General features: G+C 40.4%; 1 protein-coding gene across 4 annotated transcripts; it reads right to left on the reverse strand.

Annotated features, from left to right (window-relative positions):
- Nucleotides 1-3,491: 3,491 nt before the first annotated feature.
- On the reverse strand, nt 3,492-25,589 carry LOC135115236 (uncharacterized). Of its 4 annotated transcripts, XR_010275919.1 has the most exons (7): nt 25,450-25,589; nt 24,558-24,817; nt 22,806-22,917; nt 17,983-21,689; nt 6,792-6,865; nt 6,281-6,376; nt 3,492-5,972 (listed from the first exon to the last, which is right to left on the reverse strand). XR_010275919.1 is itself a non-coding variant. In XM_064031779.1 (4 exons), the coding sequence occupies exons 2-4, from the start codon at nt 6,856-6,858 to the stop codon at nt 5,779-5,781; spliced, it is 357 nt and encodes a 118-aa protein (XP_063887849.1). In that variant the 5' UTR covers nt 6,859-6,865; nt 17,983-18,137; the 3' UTR covers nt 3,492-5,778. The 4 variants fall into 4 exon arrangements, 3 of the variants coding, with proteins under 3 accessions (XP_063887849.1, XP_063887850.1, XP_063887851.1); XM_064031779.1 differs by lacking the exons at nt 22,806-22,917; nt 24,558-24,817; nt 25,450-25,589 and having other exon boundaries at nt 17,983-18,137; XM_064031780.1 differs by lacking the exons at nt 17,983-21,689; nt 22,806-22,917; nt 24,558-24,817; nt 25,450-25,589 and adding an exon at nt 10,245-10,388.
- Between the last annotated feature and the right edge of the window lie 1,746 nt (nt 25,590-27,335).

A 27,335-nucleotide genomic window follows, 5' to 3' on the forward strand; every position in this document is an offset into this window, starting at 1 on the left:
ACAGATATCTAAAAAAAATAACCTTCTAAAGTCCAGCTTGTAATATTAGTTATTTAGACGGTAACTGCATGGAAGAATGTTGAAATATTTAAATGCTGCGTACGTAATAAACCTGGATTTTTTTTTTTTTTTTTTTAAGATATTGCACTTAAATATATAAATGAAAAAAATAAATAAAGCCTTTGTATAGAGTTAACAAATTTGTAACGAAGAAACTAAACAGACGTGTAAAAAATAATAAATAATAAAAAAATTGATGACATACAGAAACGAATAAGCAGGAAGCTAAAGAAAACAATATTTAGGACTGAGGAATTCAAATAAAATTACCCGGCATGTAGAAATAAAATAATAATAATAATCTAAAGATACACGAAGAGTAAAGAAAGGGGAAAAAAAAAACAATAATCTGAAGTTACACGAAGAGAAATAAAAACAAAGGGAGGAGAAAATGGGAGGAAATGTTTGAACACGTGAAGCAAAGAGGCAGTAATGAATCAAAACATCCAAGGAATGTTGACGTAGCGGCGAAAGACGAGAGACAAATTTCGTTTTCTGTTGTCCTTGGTCAGCAGTTGGAGGCAGCGACTGAGACGCCAGCACTCCCTTCAGCTGACACGCAGTTTTAAGAAAAGAAGATGAAGAAGAAGAAGAGAACAACAACAACAAAATGCTACAGACGATGAGGATGTCTAATTGACTTTTTTTTTTTTTTTTCATGTAAACGGGACACTGGCCAAGAGGGGAAAAAAGGGACCCACTGAGGTGCCAGTTCCTAAAGATCATAAGGATCAACTAGAATTGGAGGATAAATGTCTTAAAACCTCCCTTTTGAAAGAGTTAAAATCATAGAAAGGAGGAAATACAGACAGGCCTTGAGTTTCAGAGTCTATCAGAAAAAAAGGATGAATAATTGAGAATAATGTACTGGTTAACTCTTGTAATAAAGACGTGAGCAGATTGGGGATGAGAGAAAGTAGAAAGTCTTGTACAGCGAGGCCGCGGGAGGAGGGGAGGCATGCAGTTAACAAGATCAGAACAGTGTGAAAGATAGGAAGAATTGTAACATTGCGGCGATGAAAGAAAGGTTGAAGACAGTCAGTTAGAGGAGAGGAGATACTAAAACGAAATGCTTTTGATTCCACCCTGTCTAAAAGAACAGTATGAGTGGAACCCTTCCATACATTTGAAGCATCCTACTCTATACATGGACGGATAAGGTCCTTGTACAGAGTTAGCAGTTGGGTGAGAGAAAAAACTGGCGGAGACAACTCAGAACGCCTAACTTCATATAAACTGACTGGCGTACTTCGCGCGACAATAAGGAAATTACTGTAGTGCAAAAAGGAGAGGGAAATAAGATGGGAGGGAGGGAAAAAATGGGGGAAATGGAGATATAATAAGGAGAGAAAAGAGAAATGGAAAGGAAAAAAGGGCGAAAGATGGAGGGAATGGAAATACATTAAGGAAAGAAAAGGAAAAGGGAAAGGAAGGAAGGAATAAAGATGGTGGAAGTGGAAATGTATTAAGGAAAGAACAGAGAAATTAAAGAAGGAAGGACGATAAAAATGATATTGTAGAGGAGGAGGAGCAAAGAAGAAAGGATGCAAGGATGGAGGAGGAGGAGGAGGAGGAGGAGGAGGAGGAGGAGGAAATTAAGGTAAGTTAAAGACAAATAAGGTGAGTTAATGAAACTAATGGCCACCACATTCCCAAACATTTCAGCGTCTCATCTCGACTACTTAAAAAAAAAAAAATATTAGTTATTGAGGTTTTCGATGGTGTTTTCGTGCTTCTATTGATAATCTGTTGAAGAATATGCACTATAGGTAGGAAAACCATCCGACTACCTACAAAATAATCTCTTTAAAAGAACAAAAGTAGTTGTATATGAGCTCAAAGCGTTTCAAATCAGACACCTATAAAAAAAAATAAAATAAATAAAATCCCGTATCTATATAGAAAATCTATATAGAAAACTGATGGTGGGGTAGACTCCGTTATAGCCTGAAATCGACGCCTGTGTCCTTTGTATCAAACCCTAACAAGCAAACCATCGGATAACACAGAAACAACATTAGCGTTTCCGTCTCTTATATTGGTTAGGTTATGTTAGGTTTAGATTAATTCACTTTATTAATTTCATGCTGATTCTTTCATTGTGTAAGATCACAAGTTGAAAAGACGTCATATTTTGCCGAAAAAAAATTAAGTCAGTATCTGGAAATCAGCAGGCTAAGGTTATCGCCATAATTCTCAAACCACCCCATCATGACCACACCTACAGCCACATTCTAGCACCTAGCATGACGAGCTGAGGACAGATCAATTCAACACGGTATTAACACTCCTAGAAGCAAGCAGCCTCCATCCATTACTTGCACGGGCATGCTTAGATAAAAGACGAGACGGCCAGCTGATAACAATCTTATCTTTAAGCATCCACATTAGTCACTCACCTACTTAATCACAATCCGGCCAGACTTGATTAATGCACCAACTGTAGATTATCGCCGATATATGGCCACCAAGACACGGCCAGCAATGCAGGTTCCGTGGCAGCAGCGGCGGGAAAACACTCCTACTAATGAAACACACCGGTGACTGAAGCAGTGAAGCACTCAACAAGTGTTACCAGATGTAAACAAACCATAAGTCAAATACAAATGATGGAGTGCACAGTAATACCTTCAAATGCGTTCAAACTACCGTGGAAAAAAAGAGACACGTTGTTATTCTTAATCATAATACAACTATACGTTAATATTACCCGGTCGTTTAGTACTATATATCACCTATGTCTCATTATGGTATAAACAAGACACGCTAACAAGTGGAGGGATTCAAGTTAAGCTGCCGTTGGTTCATTAATATTTCACTGGATGAGAGGAACAAACGTTTATAAATTACGTCACATACAACAGGGGAGACGTTTATGATGCCTTGTGTTACGATGACTGAAATATTTACTTTTTCATTATTATAATTAATGTTGTTATCTTCATATTCTCATCTCTATCACAAGATAAAAGATAGACGTGCAACTACTCAGTCTTTGACACGGTGATTCGATACAAGAGATAAGGCCGACGAGTGTCTCCCTAACGTTATTCATAATACATAATTCATCATACTGCTTTATTGACGTCCTAGAAATGACTCAACCTAGGAAGTAGACACTAATATAAGTCACTGTTTACAAGTGTCTGAAGGAGGGAAATCGGTTCTTGAATATGGTGTTGAATGACTGGGATAAGTTTGACATCATGAATTATGTACGTATTTGTATGATCATTACGCAAAGAAGAAATAAAATATCAAGTACTCGTCAAATTGACTTACATGATCAGTGCGCGTGGAACTGGTTGTATGATCAAATAGTGTTGGATAGAGGAATGGAAAAAGTTGAAATAGGCTTGACATCATGAGGCATTTCTATGACCAATATGTAGTACACAGGAGACAGGAGGAAACAAAGAAAATGGTCAAAATGAAAGTTTAGATTTAATATGATGAGAAACTTCATCATACAATCACAAAGCGTAAAACATCTAAAAGTACAAAATATAAGCAGCTTGATTAAGAAAATCTACAGACTTGAATAGTCACATCAACCTTTACAACGTGCAAGTCTCTGAACATTTCCTGACAAAAAAGTAGATTCATAACTAGACAATTTCATATCAAAATATATATAAACACACAGAATTGATTCTTTATCTCTGAAGCTTACTACTGTACTTCAGAATCTGTCTCCCCCGTTGAAACCTACCACATAGCAAACTTCAATTCTAAACCTTTACCAGCAGTTCCTTATTATCTCTGCCTTACACTGGGAATGGACTTTTACATCAGCCAGAAGACAAGTGTACTCTGTCATGCCATGCCTCTCCACCATCAACTCCTCTGTTTCACTAATTTACATGCTAACTTGAGTGTCACTTTTTAATTTTGAGTATTAGTTCTAATGAGTCTCACCTGAATCTATAATCCTATCAATTTCCATCCTACTTAGGAGTACAATTGTCCACACCTAGGTGACCCTGCTGCTGTCCATGACTTAAAGTAGCTTACAAAGCACACAGCACAGCCTTCCTTCTACAGCTAAAAAATAAAAAAATAAAAAAAATTGCAAGGAATATACTCCACACATGAAACTGAATTAAGGATTGTTAAGCAACTTTCAAATTTCCAGACATTTTTTCATGATTCTCAAAAGCTTCTGCCAAAATGGGTGATATATAGACACCAGGCTACAACTGTTAATTTCACATCACTACCTTGGTCTGCTCAATGACACTCTAACTTGGTTACTTGAACAAACACAAACTAAAACAACATCCCTTTTTCTTGATCTTTTGGAGAATGGGTCCCTCTGATGAGCTTACTTATTTATCTTTTTATGTATTGGGGAGACTGGGATATAAAAAAAAATATAATAATAAATAAATAAATAAAATAATAAATAAATAAATAAATTAATTAATTAATAAAAAATGAAAAAAATATAAATAAATACATAAATAAATAAAATATAAAACAAATGAATAAAAAGTAAATAAAAACAAAATTAAAACAAATAATACTAGTGTTCCCAAAATAGAAACCAGTAAGAAGATCCAAGGGAAACATTTTGCCACAGGATGTGTGGTGGCATGTAGCTAGTAAGTTCAGAACAGTAACTGTAGTAACTGTAGTGAATACCAGTAAATACAGTATTACATAGTAAAGCAATGCAACATTGTGACACTGGGTGAGAGCATCAAGACAGTCTGTCAGAAGAAAGGAATTGATGATATGAAAGGCTTCAGACTCCACATGTTCAGAAGAGATATGTGAGTTGAATCTTCCACAGTTGGAACAGTGCTTCATACATGGGCAAAATGTCCTTGCATGGACTAAGTAACTGGGATGAGGAAAAGTTCCAGGCAACACAGAACCCCTATCTTCATGGAAACTCTTCTAAAAAAAGATGAAACTTCCACCTGAGATTCTTATAAAAAGACAGTGCAATTAAGTTGTGTTGAGAAGGGAGAGTTCAGTGCCGCTGAATTAGACAGAACCATTGTGTGGAAGGCTGTGTCAAGTGGGTGGATGAAGTAATTGAGTTTTTAAGGCACTGAACAATACAAGGTCTGCCACACCCCAAACTAAAATAAAAGGCATTCTATGTGTAACATGTTTAGTTCTTGATGAGCTGTGTCTAGATGATGATAATGAGATATGCAGGGTATAATCAACAGTGTAGGAATGGATAGGATAGTTTCATTCATATAAATTATGAATAATAGGAATATGGTGGATAAGACAGCACCTTGTGGAGCACCACTATTAACAGGTTCAGATTAGTGGCTGTCTATCACTGCAGTGATGAAGGCCAGGAAAGAAACTTGAGATCAAGGCAAAGAGATGGAGAGAAACTGTATGAACCTTGGAAATTGAAGAATTATGCCAGATTTTATCATAAGTTCCTGAACCTTCTTGTTGAAAGCAGACTCAAAAGCTTTAGAGAAAAAAAAAAAAAAAAAAAAAAAAAAAAATTGGAAGTCATTGCTATAAATCAGTTAGATACATTTTAGCATATTAAAATGCAAGCAAAGTAACAATTTCTTTTGGTTTGAACATTGCCTTTTTGTACTCCCAAAGGGGTATGGTTATAAAAAACTGGTCTCATTAAATTTGTATAGTCTGGAAGTTGGTGTTCCTTATTCCAACACATTATCAAGAGCTCACCACCTCTGCAGCACCTCTTCCAGAAGACAGAAGCAGTGTTACTTCTTACAGGAAATACTGCAGCATGGCAGGAAGCACCAACAGGGGCAGGACATTGCTGGGTGTGAAGGCTGAGTTGCAGAGTGGTGTGGAACAGTAGCAAATATGAGCAGAGGCAATGCCAGGGATGCCAGTCTCCATACAACCATCCTCGTGAGGCTCCTCAGAACAACCTTTCATGGCGTCTTTACTGTTTCCAACTGTTGGTAAATAAAATTATTACTTCTGATAATTAAAAATTTTATTTGTAATAGCATTAGAACAGGATGACTCACTATTTTATATGAGTAACCTTTTAAAGATCTTGGTAAATGAAAATGAAACTAAGCTCTAAGAGGCTTGAACTATTCAGTCAATTCTGCTGTTAGGGGGTCTCTTAAAATTATACCTAAACTTTCACCAGATTCTTTTATTACATTTGAGAATGAACCACTGCAGTAAGAGTTAACATTACCCACATGCTTACAGGAGAGTAAATAGTTCAGATGGAAGGATGGTGTGTACTTACCACTGCCACCCTTAGAGTAGCAGGTGCTACTGCTACAAAACGCCACTGAGGTGTCATCCTCACCGATGGTCTTGGTGTAACACATAAATGCTGCCACTGTTGAAAGAGGAGCAAGATGTAAGTACCAGATCATCAATTATACTCATACAGTGTGTGTGGTCTCACTATCCCACGACACTCCCCATACTTCCTCTAGAATACAGAATGCAAATACAAGATTATCAATTATACTTCCTCTTGAGTACAGGCAAAACAATACCTAATCAAGGTGACTGGTAAATACTAGCTGAATATAAATAGAATGTATATGGTGGTGTTTCTTTTTGGTTAAATGAATACAGCATGGATTAAAAGCATCCAACTTATAATTTCTGCAGCTTTTGAAAATATTGTCCTGTTGACAGCCCAATGCATTTAATTAAGAATACAGGCTTCCTATCCAGGACAAGTGGGTTTGAATACCAGTAAATACATGAGAATCTGCAGCTTCTCTGATGTTCTTGTGACCAACCTGCATTCATGATGGCGAAGGCAGTCAGCACCACCAGCAGGGTGCGGCTACTGAAGGAAATGCTCATCTCTTATCTGGAGAGAGAGAGAGAGAGAGAGAGAGAGAGAGAGAGAGAGAGAGAGAGAGAGAGAGAGAGAGAGAGAGAGAGAGAGAGAGAGAGAGAGAGAGAGAGAGAGAGAGAGAGAGAGAGAGAGAGAGAGAGAGAGAGAGAGAGAGAGAGGGAAAAAAAAAAAGTTACTAAATGTGTGGAGTACCTTTCAAGTTTTATGCACTTGCAACTCAAGAATGTCAATAGTTATTCAAGCAGAATTTGCAGCAGAATTACATAAGTTATCAGAGAATATTAAATTTATGAAAACTTCTCATACTAATTATTATTATTTGCATACTTGAATTTGTTGGTGTAACCCACAAACATAATTAAGAAGTCTCGATACCGTCCACATACCATAGCTAAGCATAGTCATGACATCATCTGTGAATATACACAATGAATTCTTTGCCTTACATTACATCAAAATTTCCTTCATGAATGTGGTGACTCATTTCAATTACACTAATATGTTCAAAATGTTCTATCAAGAAGATTCCGAAAAGTAAATTAAACGGTAGTGAAAAGTCTGTGTTGCATTGCTACCTTCTTCCTCCCTGTGTGTGTGTGTGTGTGTCTGTGTGTGTGTGTGTTGCACTGCTGTCTTCCTCCTCCCTACGTGTGTAAGAAACTTTTTCCCCACGCCATTCCCAATTCTTCCACATGACATTTTCTACCGCAGGCTTCTTACTATTACCGGAATTTGGCTAGAACTTCATGTCAGTCATAGAGGTGCTCGTTTGTTTGGGTGGTTTCCACGAAAGTGAAGCCGCAAATTCACTGTGAGAAGAATACACCTTTTCATATGCTTGGCAGTACTGTCTGACCCATTCAGGATACGCAGACGATTATGTAACTAGTATACTATAAACAGGGGTTGCATTTACTACTCACGTCATCCTCTTTCAATGTGGTTCATTATTTTCAAACATTTCACCTAATCTCGATTGCTTTTAACACGCTGCGATGACTTGTTAAGAGTTCTCAGGGTTGCTTTTGTGATTCTAGTAATAATTTAACAAACTATATGAGGCGCCTACAGCCAGAGTGACGGAAGAGAAAAAAAAAAGTTGAATTACATTATGAAATTACAATTAGATTATTAAAAACAAATAGGTGACTGGATTTTTCTTCGATACGGTTTCGTTAAGAATAACACATAGCTACATTAAATTTATATTTAGCGCCCCCACATTGTTTTCCTTTACTTTATCAAGTCGTTTTATTTTTTTTATGTACTAATAAGGAAATCACAACTACTAAAAGTAATCTTTTTGTGTACTTATCAATTTTATGAAGCAAAAGCGTAGCGACACACGTACTTCCTAAGATGAATGCAAATGAAGAGAATGGTACAAGCTTAAGTAAATAAATAAATAAATAAACTGGAAGAAACTAAAACAAAATAACTAATAAACGTTATGAAAATACACCGGTATAAAGGATAACAGAATATAAAGAAATAATTGAATCATCTGATGCTTCCAAAGCTCACGTAGGCTTCCCCTATGCTTCTTTGTCTTTCAAGGATATTTTTCTTCCTTTGGAAGGTCCCGGGTCCTCAGGAGGTACGCTGTTGTTCGCCATAATAATGAAAGGCTTACGTGTTGTGTCAAAGCAAAGTTGAGACAGCAGCCTGTCATTTAAGGGTAGCAAGCAGGCTAGAAGGGAGGGAAAGTGTGAAGTGTGTAGGTGTGGTGGTAGGGAGGTGTCCCGGTGTAGGTGTAGGTTCACTCGATATCTATCCAGCACTCGGGATCAGCCTACACCGGCGTGACATATGACAAGAGCTGTCATTGCCTGGCTCTTCCCACGCTGCTGTGAAGAGGGAATTATTTCTCTCTGGCCCCTACAGTTGATAGATCACTCAAGCGCGACAAGAAGGCTCCGTGGATAATTTCACTCGGATTTTTAACCATATTGTAGGGTCCATTCTGACGCCCGCGCTCTCTCCCGTCCCAGTAGGAAGGTTGGGAAAGACACTGCAATAAAAATAATTTCGGCCACGAAGTCGCTTACGTCATTCAGCCTCTGGGAGTCATATACATGATCATCATGGGAAACAGTATCATGAAGACCCGGCTACTTTTGTGGCCTTGGAATATGGCCTGTTTTTTTTTATTTTTTTATTTATTAATAAATAAGAAGCAGCAAGCCCCACGGTCGTACTTGTTTTTTCCTTAAGCGTACATCGCTTAGAGATATGGGCACTTCGAGGTTTACACACGTAAGAAGCGTGGGTGCACGAGTCCTGCACTCTAATATAAATCGCCCCACTGTAAGGATGCATGACGCTATTCATAGTGTGCAGCTGCAGTTCTTATCACACAGCAGGTGACATCAGACGCAAAAGCGGTGTAAATGGTTAAAAACACTAATAAAAGAGGAGAGATGGGAATGGAGTTATGAAGTTGAATCCAAGCTTAAATCTATTCCCGTCTCCCTATTCAAAATGAGCATACAAGACATCCTGGTGATTCAAGACTCAGGTAGTTATATACAAAGGACAGATAGAATGATGAATAGTAGATACTGATGTGGTTAGTACTTGAGCAAACTAATGATTTAATACAGATATGTAACTAGTTAAGATTCCTCATGGAGAGTAATAAATCCAAACATATAGACATGGATAATGAAAGGTACATAGTGATAGAATATAATGAGTGTTAGGACTTCACCAGGATGGCTTCGTCTTGGCCAAAACCACACCCTTTCTGGCTCACAAAGGAATCAATACTCAGACGAATAAACGTCACAGGAACTGGGGCAGGAAGCTAAATGAGTGTGGCTCGACTCTTGGGCGTCGGTCTGTGGCGGTGGTGGCTGTGGTGGTGGGCTTGGCTGGAACTAAAGGGAGGGGGGATACGCTCTCCTCCTTCCTATCTCACCACACTGAAATCCCCAGCCATCCTCCCCTTCTCTTTGAAAGTTATAAAAGATAATACGGAGGTGGAACAAGAAATCCACTCAAATCTGACCTCCTACGACTTGACACACACACACACACACACACTCAGAGGCCATCCATGGCAGCTGGGTAATGCAGAGGAAAACCTCATAACCTTCCACTTTCACCATTACCTTCACAACTCCCACGGCCACCACGATGATGATGCTGATAATAATGCTTGTGTCCTCCGTTGACTCATTTCGAATGCACGACACAAGAAAGTTTGTTCCCTCATTATTTAACTTGCCTACCTTCTACACACACACTATTCTATGCTACACAAAATCCTGCCAAGTGCCAACAAATCCCATTCTTGGCACACACACACACTACCCGCTGTATTCTAGTTTCACAAAATCCCAAATAAAGAACACTACAAAAAGTACGAAAAAAGAATGTGCATAGTTACAAGATATCCGTACGAATTAATAACTACAGCAGAACAGAATCGCCTGACGATTTCAGCAGCTCACGCAGGAATGAGTCAGTCTGTGTCTGAGCTCTGGCCTCTGGACTGGGTGGGACTTGGGAGCCAGTGTGCAGGCCAAACTTTAGTTGCCAACGTGTGTTACCGACTAGCGAATACCTAACAAGTTTCTCTAAAGCAATTGTTCCTAACCAGGGGTCCATGGAACAATTTCAAGGGATCCACAGATATTTTTATTATTTTAAAATTTACTATACTGGAATCAGAAGACATTTAAGTAGGAATAAAATTCATAATGTAGACTATAGTATTACAATCCTTACAACTGAATGCCCAAATGCCAGATTATTACTCAACATTACCGACATGAGTTTGAGCGAAATCGCAGCTATTCCTTCCAAGAGAAGAGAGTGAATATCGTGGAAGCATCATAGAGTAGCTTACTATGAATATTCCATACTCTATAAATACTCCATTCTCGATCACAGAAGACAGAAGCCCATCCTCCACAGTGGGATGGAGCACGTCACTGGCCTGTAGTGTTGCCAACTTTTTAAAAAATTTCACCAAAACTTCTGGACTCTAATTAAATGATATATATATATATATATATATATATATATATATATATATATATATATATATATATATATATATATATATATATATATATATATATATATATATATATATATACACACACACACACACACACACACACACACACACACACACACACACACAGACACACACTATTTCAACACCATACATTATTATTATTATTTTTTTATTTCGCATCCTTTAGAATGCAGGGAAAATAAAATGCTATATGGATTCATAAAGGTTTCCAAATCAGTTTTGTGTTGATTTTAGATCACATCCATATCAGTCATAATCAATTTCTCTAGCTGCACTCTTATGACACTTCAGTGTTAATTATTTCTTTTTGTACTGAAAAGTGGCAACAGCTGTCTTTAAGGAATCTCTTGGTATGTAGAATCCCGCATACTGTCTTATGTGACAACCTGTTTCTTTTAGTTTTCAGCCTGTTTATAACTAAAATTCGCTCAACGGTTGCATTAAAATTTAGAAGGCACAAAAAAATCTGATATTGATTTAAAATTTTTGAGATGAACAAAAATAACCATTTCCATTCTTTATATTTTATTTCTAGCTGATAACCAAAATCGTAGTGAGATTGCACACAGGCCTGCAAAGTGCGCGGGCGAGAGGATTTTTATCGGTAAGACGGTAGCAGAAGACCAGGAAGTGCAGGCATAAAGCCTTCCAAATGGCGCAAAACATCTGTGGAATGCATTACCAGAGCAAGCAGTGTGTGTGTGTGTGTGTGTGTGAAAAAAAAAAAATGTATCAATATTACAGCAGTCGTCATGTCACGCATTGTTCCTCACTCAATACTGAGGGCGGGTTTCTTAGAATATGAACCTTCTTATTGCTGTGATCGTGAAATGTACAGGTAATTGAATAAAATCCAACAGAAAGGTGAAGAACGAGGGTGAGTGCAGATGAGGACAGGAAAAAGCAGAGAAGAGAGATGGGAAGGCAAGAGGCGAGTAACGCGGCTGCCACTCTCTTGAATTAACACCGAACAAGCATGCATGAGCAACACGGCATGCGAGGCTGGGCGGGTACTGGTCATACACAGGAACCACAAGTGTGTGCATGATTAATAATAATAATAATAATAATAATAATAATAATAATAATAATAATAATAATAATAATAATAATAATAATAATAAATAAATAAATATTGTAGCGGTGCATTCACATTAGCTTTTAACAGTATAAATTCCATTTACCATTAACAAGATACCACAGGAAGAGAAAGCGTTTACAAACCCAAAACAACTGACAAACCGCGTAAAAACCAGAAGACGAAAATAACCAATAGACTACGTAGAAACCAACACGACAAACTAGATTAAGCTGGTAATTCTTTTCAATAGCTAGGAAGGTGGGACAACAGGACGGTTTCAATGTGGCCAGAGGGAGAGATGACTGGACGAGGGAGAGGGAGGGTTGGGGTGAAAGATGAAAGAGGGTTTAAGAAGGCTGGGAAGGGAAGGGAAGGGTAGGGAAGGGTAGGGAAGGGAGGAAAGTGGATAAGGTGAAGGTTGAGGGTAGAGAGCAGTTGTTCCGTGTAGTGGGAGTCGAAATTTATGAGAAAACGGCCAGTTGTAGTCTCTCTCTCTCTCTCTCTCTCTCTCTCTCTCTCTCTCTCTCTCTCTCTCTCTCTCTCTCTCTCTGAGAAAACACTCGCTCTAAGAACCGCTGCACCAAGGAAAGAGGAGTCATTGTTTGAGCTTTCCAAGAAGTGGCGTGATTGAGACCATTAACTTAACCCTCACGTATTGATCTGAGAAGGCTAGCCAGGACATGTCCCTCGCTGACCCCTGGACGGAAACACTACAAAGACTTCCATTCCAAATCATATTAATTCCTTATGGTCACTTTTCCCTTCAGGCAGCACCCCACCTCTATGTCATCGATACCTAATGCTTACATGTTTATCTCGGTAACTGTCTGTCTATCTGTTTATAATGCCCCATGTGAGTATGCATTTATATGATCGTGTGTGTTATATATTTATATGTAGATCTGCGAGTCTTATCTGTATGTATTGATCTGTCGGTGTGTTTGTCTATTATCCTGGCTGCTTGTCAAGTTTCTCTCTCTCTCTCTCTCTCTCTCTCTCTCTCTCTCTCTCTCTCTCTCTCTCTCTCTCTCTCTCTGTGTGTGTGTGTGTGTGTGTGTGTGTGTGAGTTCCCTTCATGCCTCCGTGCTTCTCTGCTATTAGGGACTCGTCTGATGCTTAGCTAGTTTGTTTGTTGCTTCACCTTCTCCTGCCCTTCACCAATCCTATTTCTCTTCGTGTTTTATTTAAATTAATCCCAAATGTTCTGTATTAAAGGTATAAGCATTCTTGTTTTTTTGTTTTTTGTTTTTGATTGGGGGGTGGGGCGTTGTAATGCTGATATATGCGTATTTCTCGCAGGCAATGAAAAGGGCGGTGGTGGTGATAGTAGTGGAAGTAGTAGCAGCAGCACCAGCAGTAGTAGTAATAGTAGTATTAGTAGTAGTAGTAATAGTGGTAGTAGTGGTGGTGGTGGTGGTGGTGGCGGTAGTAGTAGTAGTAGTAGTAGTAGTAGTAGTAGTAGTAGTAGTAGTAGTAGTAGTAGTAGTAGTAGTAGTAGTAGTGTAGTAGTGGAATATTGATGATATTTCAAGGTTAAAGGACTAACTGCAATCTCTCTCTCTCTCTCTCTCTCTCTCTCTCTCTCTCTCTCTCTCTCTCTCTCTCTCTCTCTCTCTCTCTCTCTCTCTGTAACCTTCCTCTTTCTAATGGGTCTTCGTGCAGGTGTGGCTTGGAAATGTTATTAGTACGAGAGTAAGGTTGATGTTTACGAAAAATCCTAGAAAAAAATAAAGTAAAAAAATAACAAACAACAACAACGACAATAATAATAATAATAATAATAATAATAATAATAATAATAATAATAACAACAACAACAACAACAACAACAACAACAACAACAACAACAAACAACAACAACAACAACAACAAAAATAATGATAATATTCTGTGTACGGATAACTGATTTATTTCAGAACAGACCACGTGGACAAGATCTCGTATTCCTCATTAATCATAGCACGATAAAGTGCCTCGGATCGCAGAGTTACAAGCCAAGAAGAGTACGCGAACGCAGCACAACGTAAGTTATGTATAAGAATCCTCCTTACAACATCGAAAACACAAATTAATAGCCAATGTAAAGGACGAGCAAAAAAAGAAAAAAAAAATTGGAGGGTACCACGGAGGTTTTTTGAGTTGGTATCAGTTATGAAAAAAAAAACAATGCTATGGACTAATGTGAACCTGCCTTATATAACTCCGTCTACCACTATACAGTGCTCTTGTGTCCCTGTCTATCCTACTCTCAATTATGTTTAAAATACCATGTTGTTTGTTGAGGTTATGGTTAAAATTCCTGTGTTGTGCGGTAAAATGAGGTAATTTCTCTCTCTCTCTCTCTCTCATCTCTCTCTCTCTCTCTCCTCTCTCTCTCTCTCTCTCTCTCTCTCTCTCTCTCTCTCTCTCTTCGATGGAGGAAGGTCAGCAAAAAAGACAACCTTAAATTAGCGAAGTAATGACACACCCACCATCGTCATCTCCGCCATCATCCTTCCCTCTCACCTTGCCGCACGTTTAGGTTTAAGGTCTTGGCGAGGAACCGCAGGAGTTACGTAAGAGAAAGAGAGAGAGAGAGAGAGAGAGAGAGAGAGGAGAGAGAGAGAGAGAGAGAGAGAGAGAGAGGAGAGAGAGAGAGAGAGAGAGAGAGAGAGAATCGTGCACGTCACCAACTGATAAACTGGCTCGTGAATTCTTATAATCTTATCTGCTGTGATCAATTTGGCTCCATTCGTCTGTTCTCACCTCGTCCACTGTCGCCTTCGAACTGTGGCTCCACCTAACACTACACGCAAGACATGACTCCTCCAGAAATCACTAATACCCTCCCTTATCAATAAACTAGTTACACTTTAAAGGACATGACCATTCTAGCAAACAAACCTCCAGTATAAAGAGTATCTGTATATTGCACTTTCAATACTACATTCTATCCCCATTATGATTTTTGTTAATGCCGTGTAGTGAAATTAAACTGCCTAGCGGAGATCCCAGCTAGCATTTACTACTTCAGAACGTTTAATAGCTGTTGATTACACCTTCTGTTCTTTAAAATAAGCCGCAGTCATCCTTTTCTCTAATACCCTTATTTAATGTGTATATTTGGGAGGTGAAATCAAACAGCCTAGTACGGTGTTGCATCCTGTCACTAAGTTAAATATAAACTATTACACACTACTTTAAGGTCAGCACATACACCAAACAAAGGGGACTGAATACCGAGAAGACACACCTGTGAGGATCTTTCACATACACTATATCACTATGACCTTCAAATATCCATCCTATGACGCACCACACGCACACACACACACACATCCTCATTCACCCGACTTCCTTCCATACCCTACGCCGCGCTCGCTCCCTCACGCCTTATGTTACTTTACCGTCAAAATGGAGCCCAGACGAGAGTGGCGTCACAGTGAAGGCGGAAATATATGTGGGAGGTGAAGGCGAGGGGTTTACCAGATTGTAATGATGTAGTGATTTTTTATAAGGGTACAGTTGAGTTTGAGGAAAGAAATGCGATAAGATGAACTCAGATAACTAGAACACGAATAAAAAGGTAAGAAAAAAAATAGAAAAAAAAGCAAGAATACGAACAAAAAGGTAAGAAAAAATGAAAAAGATGAGGAAAACAACAAGAACAAAGACCTAGAGAAGACAGGAGAAGGGAACGGTTGGGTAAGGAGTGAAGACATCCAAGTGGGTGTGTGTAGGTGGAGACTGGGGGTGGAGTCATGCGCGTGTGGGGAAGGGGGAGTGAAGGGAAGGGCGGGAAAGGAAGGAATGGGTGTGGAAAATGTTGTGCCGGCCTTGGTTGGTCTTCTCTTCCCGGATGCGATGACTGTAGCGTGACTTTTTTTTTTTTTTTTTTTTTTTTACTCCTTGGTGCAACAAAAAGTTCTTACTGAGGTTAATATAACAGGTAGACACACACACTTATGCCGCCACAATGCGACAAGTGGATAGGAACTAGACCCGTTTCGTTGACTCGTTAATTTATTCAGTTACGGTCAAACCTGACAAGAACGATTTCGGGATCGTAAGTACATATATTGGTCAATACACAGATTATAATTGTAGCAACAATTACATTCCTTACGGTTCACAACGTATATAGTGTCTCAACATTTAAGCTTATAGAACAGTGGTTCTCAAACTTTTTCATGAGCGACCCTATTTGGAACATTTCATTCCTTCGCGACCCATGATTGGTTCATATGTGAAGTTGTAGAATAAACCAATAAGAACGAAAGATTATTATTATTATTAGTTAATAAATATAATAAGTAGTATATGAAGCTAGATATTATATAATTACACACACACACACACACACACACACACACACACACACACACACACACACACACACACACACACACACACACACACACACACACACACAAAATGACTGCAAACGGCACAACCTCCCTCGCCTGCGGTCGGTGGAAAATAGACACCGCACGAGCCTGCATGGGCCCACTGCCAGTCCAACATACGCGTTTGATACAAGTCATTCCTGTCAGAGACACCATTATGTGGGGCCCAGGAGAGAGGTGGGGGGAAGATGAACATACATAACAAAAGTAATTTGTGGTAAAAGAAGAATAATTCAATTAAGTAACTGAAATACACTGAAACACTGAAAGCATGATAATGTTCCTGTGTCCCTGCGACCCATAGTCTATAGAACAATGTTGTCTCTTCAACTTACGTATTCGTGGTCTATTGAACAATCCTGGGTACTTTGCCGTCCGTTTTCCACACCGCTCTACCAGTGACCAGAGTACAGCTCTTCTCACAACAGCAGGCTTCCCTCTGCCTCTCGGCCTAACCAGAGGAATAAAGCGCCCCTCTATTCTGCCAGGCCATAGGGACAGAGGTCAACCTCGGAGGTCCCTTGAGTCAGCACAATTATTCATCTCCCCTTATGTCTTATTTTCCCGTCAATGCTGTCTCGACACCTCCGGATGTAAACCTAGGGCCTCAGTATCACCTTACACCATCGCCTCACTCTATTTTCTTACGCCTTCTGCGATTACGCCTTCTGGCAGTAACACACACACACACACACACACACACACAGAGAGAGAGAGAGAGAGAGAGAGAGAGAGAGAGAGAGAGAGAGAGAGAGAGAGAGAGAGAGAGAGAGAGAGATTAGGTTAGAGAAACGAAAAATCAAGGTTTGGAGAAAAAGCAAAACACACACACACACACACACACACACACACACACACACACACACACACACACACACACACACACACACACACACACACACACACTTTGTGATGACTAATTATTACTTTTTTCCATTCTTTTTTTTCTTTTATGAGGTCACTGGCCACGAGAGCGAGGATCATAATCGTAAACTACCACGTGGATCTATACCCCAACACCACGTCTTGTCAGGATTTATACGTGTAAGCTCACAAAACCTTGACTGTCATGGCTCTGTGTTGCGGGGAATTTTAATATTTAGCGATGAGTCATCCCTTTGTTTTTTGTTTTTTCTTTAGATATACATTCAGTGGATATCCGGTATTATCATTTTTATTATTATTTTTTCGCAATTCTGGTGACTAGAGGAAAAATAGCTTGACTAGTATCGAGAGAATCCTACAATAAATAATTTCGTAGTCTTGGAAAAAAGTTCTGACGAAAGCCCATACAGAAAGCGTTTTAAGAATAAAGGCAATACATGGAGGATCCTGTTTCTTTGTGGCACCAGTAAATCTTGCTAGGATATCCTTGATTAATACATGAAACACGAGCATGGTTTTTTTTTTCGTTAAGAGAGAGAGAGAGAGAGAGAGAGAGAGAGAGAGAGAGAGAGAGAGAGAGAGAGAGAGAGAGAGAGAGAGAGAGAGAGAGAGAGTCCCCAATCATTCGTGCCCTACACACACCAGCGCACCACGATCACATTCCCACCCCAACATATCACGCAGTAAACTCCCCCTACTAACACAAACTCCTTAACTTCCTTTGACTCACCGTTTGTTCGTTGCAACCTTTATCACACCTTGTCCCTCACGTCACTGCCGAGGTTGGGACGAGAGTGGAGCGGGGAGATTTGCCAAGCCGGTATCGAGTGAAAGGGAAGCCAGGCGGTGAGAGTGAGCGAGAGGGGGGACAAGCAGTAGGGAGTAGAAGTTAGTTGCCAGACACCTCCAGATACTTATTTTCCAGGGGTTCTATCCCATGAGTGTTTTTCTAGGTAACGGTCTCGCTTTGAAACAGATGATGATGGTGGTGTAGTTTATTTTGTTTTTATTTTCATTTTTTTTTTTTTTGGTAGAAGTGAGACGGAATTTCTCTCTCTCTCTCTCTCTCTCTCTCTCTCTCTCTCTCTCTCTCTCTCTCTCTCTCTCTCTCTCTCTCTCTCTCTCTCTCTCTCCGTCTCAGCGTTAAGTGGTTAATTGCTATTTGTCGAAATTATAGTTATGGGAAACTGATATAATTTTTTTTTTATGTAGGAGGGACACTGGCCAAGGAAAAAAAAACATGCCAGTCCCAGAAAAGGGTCCAAAGCGGTAGCCAAAAACTGAAGTGTCTTGAAACCTCCCTCTTGAAGGAATTCAAGTCATAAGAAGGTGGAAATACAGAAGCAGGCAGGGAGTTCCATGGTTTATCAGAGAAAGGGATGAATGATCGAGAATACTGGTTAACTCCTGCATTAGAGAGGTGAACAGAATAGGGGTGAGAGAAAGAAGAGTCTTGTGCAGCAAGGCCGCGGGAGGAGAGGAAGAAAGCAGTTAGCAAGATAAGAAGAGCAGTTAGCATGAAAATAGCGGTAAAAGACAGCTAGAGATGCAACATTGCAGCGATAAGAGAGAGGCTGAAGACAGTCAGTTAGAGGAGAGGAGTTGATGAGACGAAAATGTTTTGATTCCACCCTGTCTAGAAGAGCGGTATGAGTGGAACTCCCCCAGACATGTGAAGCATACTCCATACATGGACGGATAAGGCCCTTGTACAGAGTTAGCAGTTGGGGGGGTGAGAAAAACTGGCGGAGACATCTCAGAATGCCTAACTTCATAGAAGCTGTTTTAGCTAGAGATAAGATGTGAAGTTTCCAGTTTAGAATGTATGTAAAGAACAGACCAAGGATGTTCAGTGTAGAAGAGGGGGGACAGTTGAGTGTCATTGAAGAAGAGGGGATAGTTGTCTGGAAGGTTGTGTCGAGTTGATAAAATGGAGGAATTGAGTTTTTGAGGCACTGAACAATACCAAGTTTGCTCTGCCCCAATCAGAAATTTTAGAAAGAGCAGAAGTTAAGTATTCTGTGGCTTCCCTGCGTGAAATGATTTCTTCCTGAAGTGTTGGACATCTATGAAAAGACTTGGAAAAATGCAGGGTGGTATCATCAGCGTAGGAGTGAATAGGACAAGAAGTTTGGTTTAACTTTGGTTTAACTCTGTTATGCGTTCGGCACACAAAGGCGGGTCTCTGACACAAAAGCAGTAGTCATTCCAAGGAAAAATCAGCAAAATACCTCCTCAGGTCCCCCCAACTAGCGCAGGCAAAACGCCAGAGGCACCTCCGCTTAGGGGATCCTGAGGAGGGATTGGAGCGATAGGACAAGATACAGATCGGAGGAGCCCAACGGAGAAGAGAGGGTGACAGCATAAGCAGAAGGATTAGAGGTCAGGAAAAGGTAAAAAAAATGTTGGGCATATTTTCAAGACGGTCAGGAATACTAGTAAGTTGTTGCACCAGTTGCTCTAGGTCGTACGTTAATGCTTACGTTTAGAAGGAAGTCGTCTGGGTTGAGTGATTAGCTGAACACACACACACACACACACACACACACACACACACACACACACACACACACGTGACGCCAGGAACCTCATGACAAGCAGGACACGATCACATGATGGTGAGTGAGGTAGTTAGACTTCCTTTTCTGTCTGCATGTCCTTGAGGGTATTCTTGTAGGCTCTCTCTCTCTCTCTCTCTCTCTCTCTCTCTCTCTCTCTCTCTCTCTCTCTCTCTCTGAAGGTAAATAATGCTATGTTTAAATAAGTTACATATGTTAATTCGTAAATACAAAATGTTACTGATATGCTTATAGTCTACAGAGTACAACTCGACAAAACTAGCACACACCGGACACAGCAGCGTGGCTTTGTTATTCCCCACACTGATTTCACCTCTCTCTCTCTCTCTCTCTCTCTCTCTCTCTCTCTCTCTCTCTCTCTCTCTCTCTCCACTACAAGACAGCTAATGGCGTCGCAACAGAATCACATGAGCCAGCAAGGAGTACGAGAGAGCGCCACTTCTCTCTCAAAGACATATTGACTAGAAACATAACAATGTATTCTTGTATTCTTAAACACCTTGAACTTCCATCAAGACTATTTTCAAAGGCCAAGGAGAGGATAAGTTTGGCTCTCACGGGTATTTTAATGAATCCATGTTAAATGATCACTAGAATCATGAAAAAAAAAAAAAACACTTAAGAAAACACATTTACATCCATTAAAGCCTGCTGAAAATTGTCCAGATGAGGCGCAGGACCGTTTAAGAACACAGTTTTGAGAATCACGTGAGCACCGGAGCCCGTGGTCGCATTATATCAGTCTTCACACCACGCACGATGTCATGGAGGCAAGAGGCGATGCAATGTTGTGATGCGATAAGGGAAGGATGAGGACGTGATGGTAATGATGGTCCAGTCTTTGTTCTGCCTTCCTGAACGCTTCATGAAGGACGAATTTGATCATTCTATTTGCCAAAACACGGATATCAATACATTTTTGCTCCAGGACTTGGTGGTGAAGAGTAGCAGAGTTGTCACTAACCTACAGGCTCCTCATTACTTCCAGGACGCAAAAACCTATCCATTCTCTGCCAAAACGTCACTTTTAAGACGCTTTCTGGACCCTTTATAATGGACCAGACTGGACGGGACTGGAATGAAATGGAATGGATGTGTAATCACATAGATGGTGCAGTACTTATAGCGTAGGTCAGGAATCACAGGTAGGTTACATAAGCTATACAGACGACTATGTGTATATCTTCATAGCTTCCTGTTTTAACAGTCGTCACTACCTCCATAGAAAACAGCCAACAGACGTCACTGTTCTAGTTCGGCCGCTAAATCTCCTTCGTCAGACTACACAAGATTATGAATAATGACTGTCACCTGCACGTGGCTGGGTTCGTGCCGACAGAAGACAGGTTTGACCACGGTTCTGTATTCCCTCGCCAGACAGAGCACAGACAGTGGTGGGGGAGGACGCAGAGAGGTAAGTGGTACCTCCACAGTCAAGACTTTCACCTATGCATCGCCTCCTCGTATGTGGGCAGTCCCTCGTCACAGGCCGGGGCGGTGTTGGCTCTTGTGGGTCTCCCGCTAACTTCCAGCTCATGCCTCATGTGTTCATTGATCACACTGGCAGACGTGTTTCTTCTGGAACTCTGGTGGACCCCCGGGATGGCCAAGGAGTGAAACAGGCTCCTTACGTCTAGCCGGGAGAAATTAGTGTCGCTACGTTCCCTCTGCGTGTCCAAGGAGGCGGCTCCAGGAATGGTGTCGGTTGCCTGGGAGCAAGACTCGAGGTGCTGGCGTCTCCAGGTCTCTCTGTACTTAGGAGGGCGATCCGAGAAGGGAAGGTTTTGCGACTGGCGATTGAATGGCTCTGCGCACATCGTGATTGCGACCCCCGCGATGACGAAGATGAGGACGATTGCTGTGGGTCAGAGGAACAGGTTGAGTCCCTTGTGTATTCTACTTCCTGAGCTCATTCTGTCCACCTCACTAATGCAACATTCAACCAGTATCTTCCCTCTTCCATCCCTCTCACTGGAAAACTCTGAACTGTCTGCTTGTTTCGGTTCCCTCTTCCTAAGACTTGAATCGTTTTCAGAGGAGCGCATCAAGACATCTTCGCAACTAAACTGCCCAACATATTCAAAACTTTAGTAGCTTTTTAGGAGCAGCATTTAAGAGGCCAATCTTTCACTTTTCTCCCCTTGGTTAGCCCTCCTCGCACGCACATAAAACGAAAGAAAATAAAGTAAGTCAAGGGAAAAAGGAATATAGAACCTAAGATGTAGATAATAAGAGGAAGGAGATGTAGGATGCAAGACTTGATAGGAAGGAGTTCGAGGAGTTACGAACAAGATATCATGAAATGAGAGGTTGGAGTTAAGAAGGGAACAGGAGGAAGGGGATATTTAAGACGCAATAAGAGGGAGGAGGGGTAGGGGGTTACGTGGAAGGAGTTAGGAGAAGGGAGGTAGGAGTAAGAGGTAATAAGAGGAATGAGAGGTTAAGAAGGAGGAGACGTAAGAGTTAGCTAAGAGTATAATACAGTAGCGTACCACCTTAGTCAGCGGATGTGTGGTAATTCCCAATTTTTGCTCTGTAATCCATTTTAGGACTTAACCTTATTCGCCTGTCAGTCATCGAGGTTTTGTGGACTTCTCGCCTCTGATCTAAAAATACTGATGAACTGATACAGCGCCGTGACCTATTCCTGCATTTTCTTTTTATTCTTTTATCAGTTCTCGTATCCTCTCTTTCTTCGCCATACTGCTACTACTACTACTACTACTACTACTACTACTACTGCTACTACTACTACTACTACTACTACTACTACTACTACTGTCCCATTAAAAGAAAGAAAAAAACTAAGCTTTCGTTGTTTTACCTCAATAAAAATTGCAGTGGAAAGTAAAAAAATACAAAAGAAAACGGTGCTCTCTCTCTCTCTCTCTCTCTCTCTCTCTCTCTCTCTCTCTCTCTCTCTCTCTAAAAGGCTGTCACGCAGGCAATCATCACATCCCTTCCCGCCACTCACCGCCGAACAGTGTGAGCATAAGGGCGTTGTCATCCATGCCTCTGGTGCTCCACATGGTGGCGCCCACTGTCAAGCTCCCCAGGCTGGACATCAACACCAGCAACAGGATCAACTGGGGAAGGAGGTGCAGTTAGTAGTAGTAGTAGTAGTAGTAGTAGTGGTGGTGGTGCTAGTAGTACTAACAGTAGTAGTAGTAGTAATAGTATTATTATTATCATTATTATTATCATTATTATTATTATTATTATTATTATTAGTAGTAGTAGTAGTAGTAGTAGTAGTAGTAGTAGTAGTAGTAGTAGTAGTAGTAGTAGTAGTAGTAGTAGTTACGTGTTTAGTTATGGCCATCCTTCTCACGATTCACCATTTGCTATCATGATGACTACCATCACTACTACCATCAAAGGCACGTCAAGAACCCTCTCCCTCGTCACCATCATCGTCATCATCAGTTCCTGCCCTCCCAGCGCTACATCACCTCGCTGCTGCAGTCTTGAACTTATCCACTTAGTCAATCACCAAAATATCACGGAGACTCTTGACCAAAGTTTCCTTGCTTCATGATTTCAAGGTAAGACTGAACAATATTTAGGCATCGCCTTGTGTGAATCAACTGGCCTTTTACAGTGCCCTTATTCTCATGTTCTTATGGCAGTACTCAGTAACCTCGCGCGGCTTACCAACCACGTGGTGCCAAAACAAATCCTAATTTATCCTTCAACTGACTGACTGAATGACATTTGGAGTCACATTAAAAGGATCTTATGGTGTCTCGTGTCCTTGGCTACACATGATCGGAGGAAAACGCTTTATCACTGTCACGTCTTCTGTTGTCATTATCATGTTGTCTTCTGCTGGATTACTGCTTTTGTTTTGTGGATTTCCTGTTATTGAAAGACGTGTCGTTCTATGTACACACGGCAGGAGTTCAAGGATAGATCGTTGGAATTTGATAAGTCTGTTTGGGGATGTGTGTCTGTTCTTGTCAGTCAAAGTGTAAAGGGAAAGGTATCTATGTTATCGATAACAGTGGGCCAAAAAGCTAATATGACGCACATTCCCTCCCCACCTTCCCCGTCTCTCTCTCTCTCTCTCTCTCTCTCTCTCTCTCTCTCTCTCTCTCTCTCTCTCTCTCTCTCTCTCTCTCTCTCTCTCTCTCTCTCTCTCTCTCTCTCTCTCTATACATATATATATTGCATGAGTAAAGAAGTCTTGAAACAAGACACTTTAACTTTTTTCCCTTCGTGTATCAATCTTCAAAACGACATTCATTATGACAACCACACTTCCGTTTCCTCCTCACCTGATCAAACACAACCCAATAATATAACACACACACACACACACACACACACACACACACACACACACACACACACACACACACAAATACTTATCTTTTCTTCTTACAAGCTAGTATAGACCTAACCTAACTTACCCCAACATTATCTAACATACCTTAATCTATCTTAACAGATCAAAAGGAAGAATAATTTTTCGAGGGAATCTTAATCTAACATAATAAAGCACCAGATCAATAGTCTAAAGAGGAAACCTTGTCTTACACGACCTAAAAGTCTTACAACACTGGTAGAGTCTAACCTAACCCAATATACCACGACAGGAATAGTTTTAAGAGGAAACCTTGTCTTACACAGCTAAAAACAGCCTCACAACATGACAGCGGTTCACGACACACTTTTCCTTCCTTCCTACACACGTAAATAAACTTTAAACACAGCAAAAACTCACCAGTCCGGGTCGGTTCTCTCTCAAGACGCGCCACATTCCGAAAATAACTTGCGCACTGTTCAGCTTACGTCTCAGCCTTGCGTGCGTGCGTGTATGTGCGTGTGCCTGCCTCTATCTCTCTCGGCAGACGTTGTTGTTGTCACTTGCTTGGTAAGATTCAAACTGACAAGGAACTGGCGAGTGAAAATCTGTATCGCCTCTTCACCTGGATACACTGCAATGTCCTCGTCACTCCTTGCCTCCCCCCCCCGTGAAGTAGCCTGATAAAAGATAAGGGAATATTACAGGAAGCCACATGGACTGTTTGTTTTGCTTACGTGAGTGGATATTGGAGGGTGGTTTAAGGGGTTAGGGGGCTTAGTTTTATTGGCTACTTATTTGTTTGAAATTCAATTATTGTGTTTTGTTTGAGGATGAAGAAAACTGGTATTAATTACGGTGATGTTTTTCAGCATGTTATGTGGTGTTTATCTTGACGTATAATACTACTACTACTAGTACTACTACTACTACTACTATTACTACTACTATTCATACTTTTCATGAAAATACATGTTTGTACACATACAATGTACATTTACATACGCACGCACATAGACAATGGACGGACACACACACACACACACACACACACACACACACACACACACACACACACACACACACACACACACACACACAAACAAACACAAATATACACATAAATTCACAGGCCATGAGAGCACTCTTTTTATCACCTTGTTTTTTCTTCACACTGCAATGACGTAATCAGCAAGGGCTATCAGTATTCACTCGTATTGACACGCACACACACACACACACACACACACACACACACACACACACAAAACGGAAGTCCACCTGAGATTCTTTATCTTCCAGACCGGCTCACCACTTCAGATAACACTGGAGAGACTAAAGATATTCACGTGCCTCTCCCGTGACCAAAAAATATAGGCACACGTTTCTTCCTCACTCCACGTGCCACTCCCTTCGTCCTCACTGCCTCGACCTTCCCCCTCTGCCTCCATCTTCCTACTGCTCCGCTCTCTCTCCCTCCCTCACCTGCATCATAAACAGGGAACAAGTGATATTTAAAACGTGAAAATGCTTGTTCGGTGGGTACGTGTATGTTGGGTACATGGCACAACATTGCGTCCTTCGCTGCGCACCTGTCTCTTCTGCGCAGATATGAGATGCAGTGCGTTTACCTCAAGGACATACGATACACGGGGTTGGGAAGTCCTGCTTGCATTTGTTTGATGTCGTGTCTTAGTGGTGGTTTGGTGTACATATTTAGTTTATTTTTCTTGTATGTTTTTTTTTTTTTTTTTTTCGATGTTTTCTTCTGTTTTTACCATGTAATTTATTTATTGATATATTTTGTTCCTTTAGTGTGTGTGTGTGTGTGTGTGTGTGTGTGTGTGTGTGTGTGTTCAGAATATAAATGTCAGTAAATGTCATTTTTTTTTCTCTCTGTAATACGACGATATATTTTTTTACAACTTTGCAGTTAATAATCTATCTACCTATCTATCTATTTGTTTGTCTATCTCTCTGTCTATTTACTTATCTATCCACCTATCCATCTACCTGTTTATCTACCCAATTATCTATCTATCAATTAATCTATCAGTCCACCAACCATATATCTATCTATCTATCTATCTATCTTTGGTGGTATGTAGGTGAAGCTTTTATCACATCCAGGTACTCACAGGAACACTGAGCCGCGTTATCAGCTGTTTGATTGGCTATGCAGGGTGTTTAGGGGAACGAGTTAGGGCGGGTTAATTGTTCGAGTCAGTTTATCAATTCAATTTGTCGAGTTGATTAAATCAGGTCAAGTTGGTAAGCCAGTCAGTCAGTCAGTTGTCAGTTACCAAATGCGCGTCGATTAGTCATGTCAGTTATTCGAATTATACTCGTAAATAGTAAGTCAAGGCAGTTGGGTAAAGTCAGTTAGACAAGTTATGAGTAGTTAGTCAAGGCAATTAGTCAGTCATTCAGTTATGCAATTAAGTGAGTCAGTAAGTTAATCAGTTACTACGGTAAGCCTTTTAGTCAATTAGTCAATTATTGAGTTAAGTCATCTAGTCAACCGTTCAGTCAATAAGTCACTGAATCAACAAGGCAAGTCAACTGAAAAGCTCGAGAACAAAGGCGCAGCCGGTCCATCAACAACGCAATCAGGAATGACGAGTTATAATCTAAGCTGCCACGTATCAGGAGAAAATCAGAGGAAGTCAGCTACGTATTCCAAAGTGCGTCTTATCTATGCATGATTCATCTACGCCGGGAACCCGCGGTGATGCAACAAACAGTACTAGGAATCTTGTGTTGCTTAATGACGGGCCATGAAACAAGTGATGGGTAAACTTTAAAAATCTCTCACCAAAATATTGTTACAATAAAATGATTCACTAATTGTATAACTGACTGACTCACTAACTACATAACTGTTTGACTCACTGACTAACTGTATAACTGACTCACTCACTCACTGACCAACTATATAACTGACTGACTCACTCACTGACTTACTGTATAACTGACCGAATAACTAAATGCATAGGTAAATGACAGGCTTACTAATAAAGTACCACTTGCGTAACAGACTGACTGACTGACTGGCTATCTTACTAAGAAACTGATTGACTGATCGACTGATTGGATAATTAAATAGATAACTCAGTAAGTGATTGACAAACAAATCCATTAACAAATTAAATAACTAACAACCATCCTGATAGCTGGTCGACTGAGTAACTAACTACT

This window comes from Scylla paramamosain, chromosome 29 (assembly GCF_035594125.1).
Source record: "Scylla paramamosain isolate STU-SP2022 chromosome 29, ASM3559412v1, whole genome shotgun sequence".
NCBI classification, from domain to species: domain Eukaryota; kingdom Metazoa; phylum Arthropoda; class Malacostraca; order Decapoda; family Portunidae; genus Scylla; species Scylla paramamosain.

What these genes read in the sequence shown, in the direction of transcription:
- LOC135115236 (XM_064031779.1), bottom strand. Translation starts at nt 6,858, where the DNA reads ATGAGCATTTCCTTCAGTAGCCGCACCCTGCTGGTGGTGCTGACTGCC. An exon ending in CTTCGCCATCATGAATGCAG is followed by an intron (nt 6,377 to 6,791) that starts GTTGGTCACAAG and finishes CTCTTTCAACAG; the next exon opens with TGGCAGCATTTATGTGTTAC. An exon ending in CTACTCTAAGGGTGGCAGTG is followed by an intron (nt 5,973 to 6,280) that starts GTAAGTACACAC and finishes ATTTACCAACAG; the next exon opens with TTGGAAACAGTAAAGACGCC.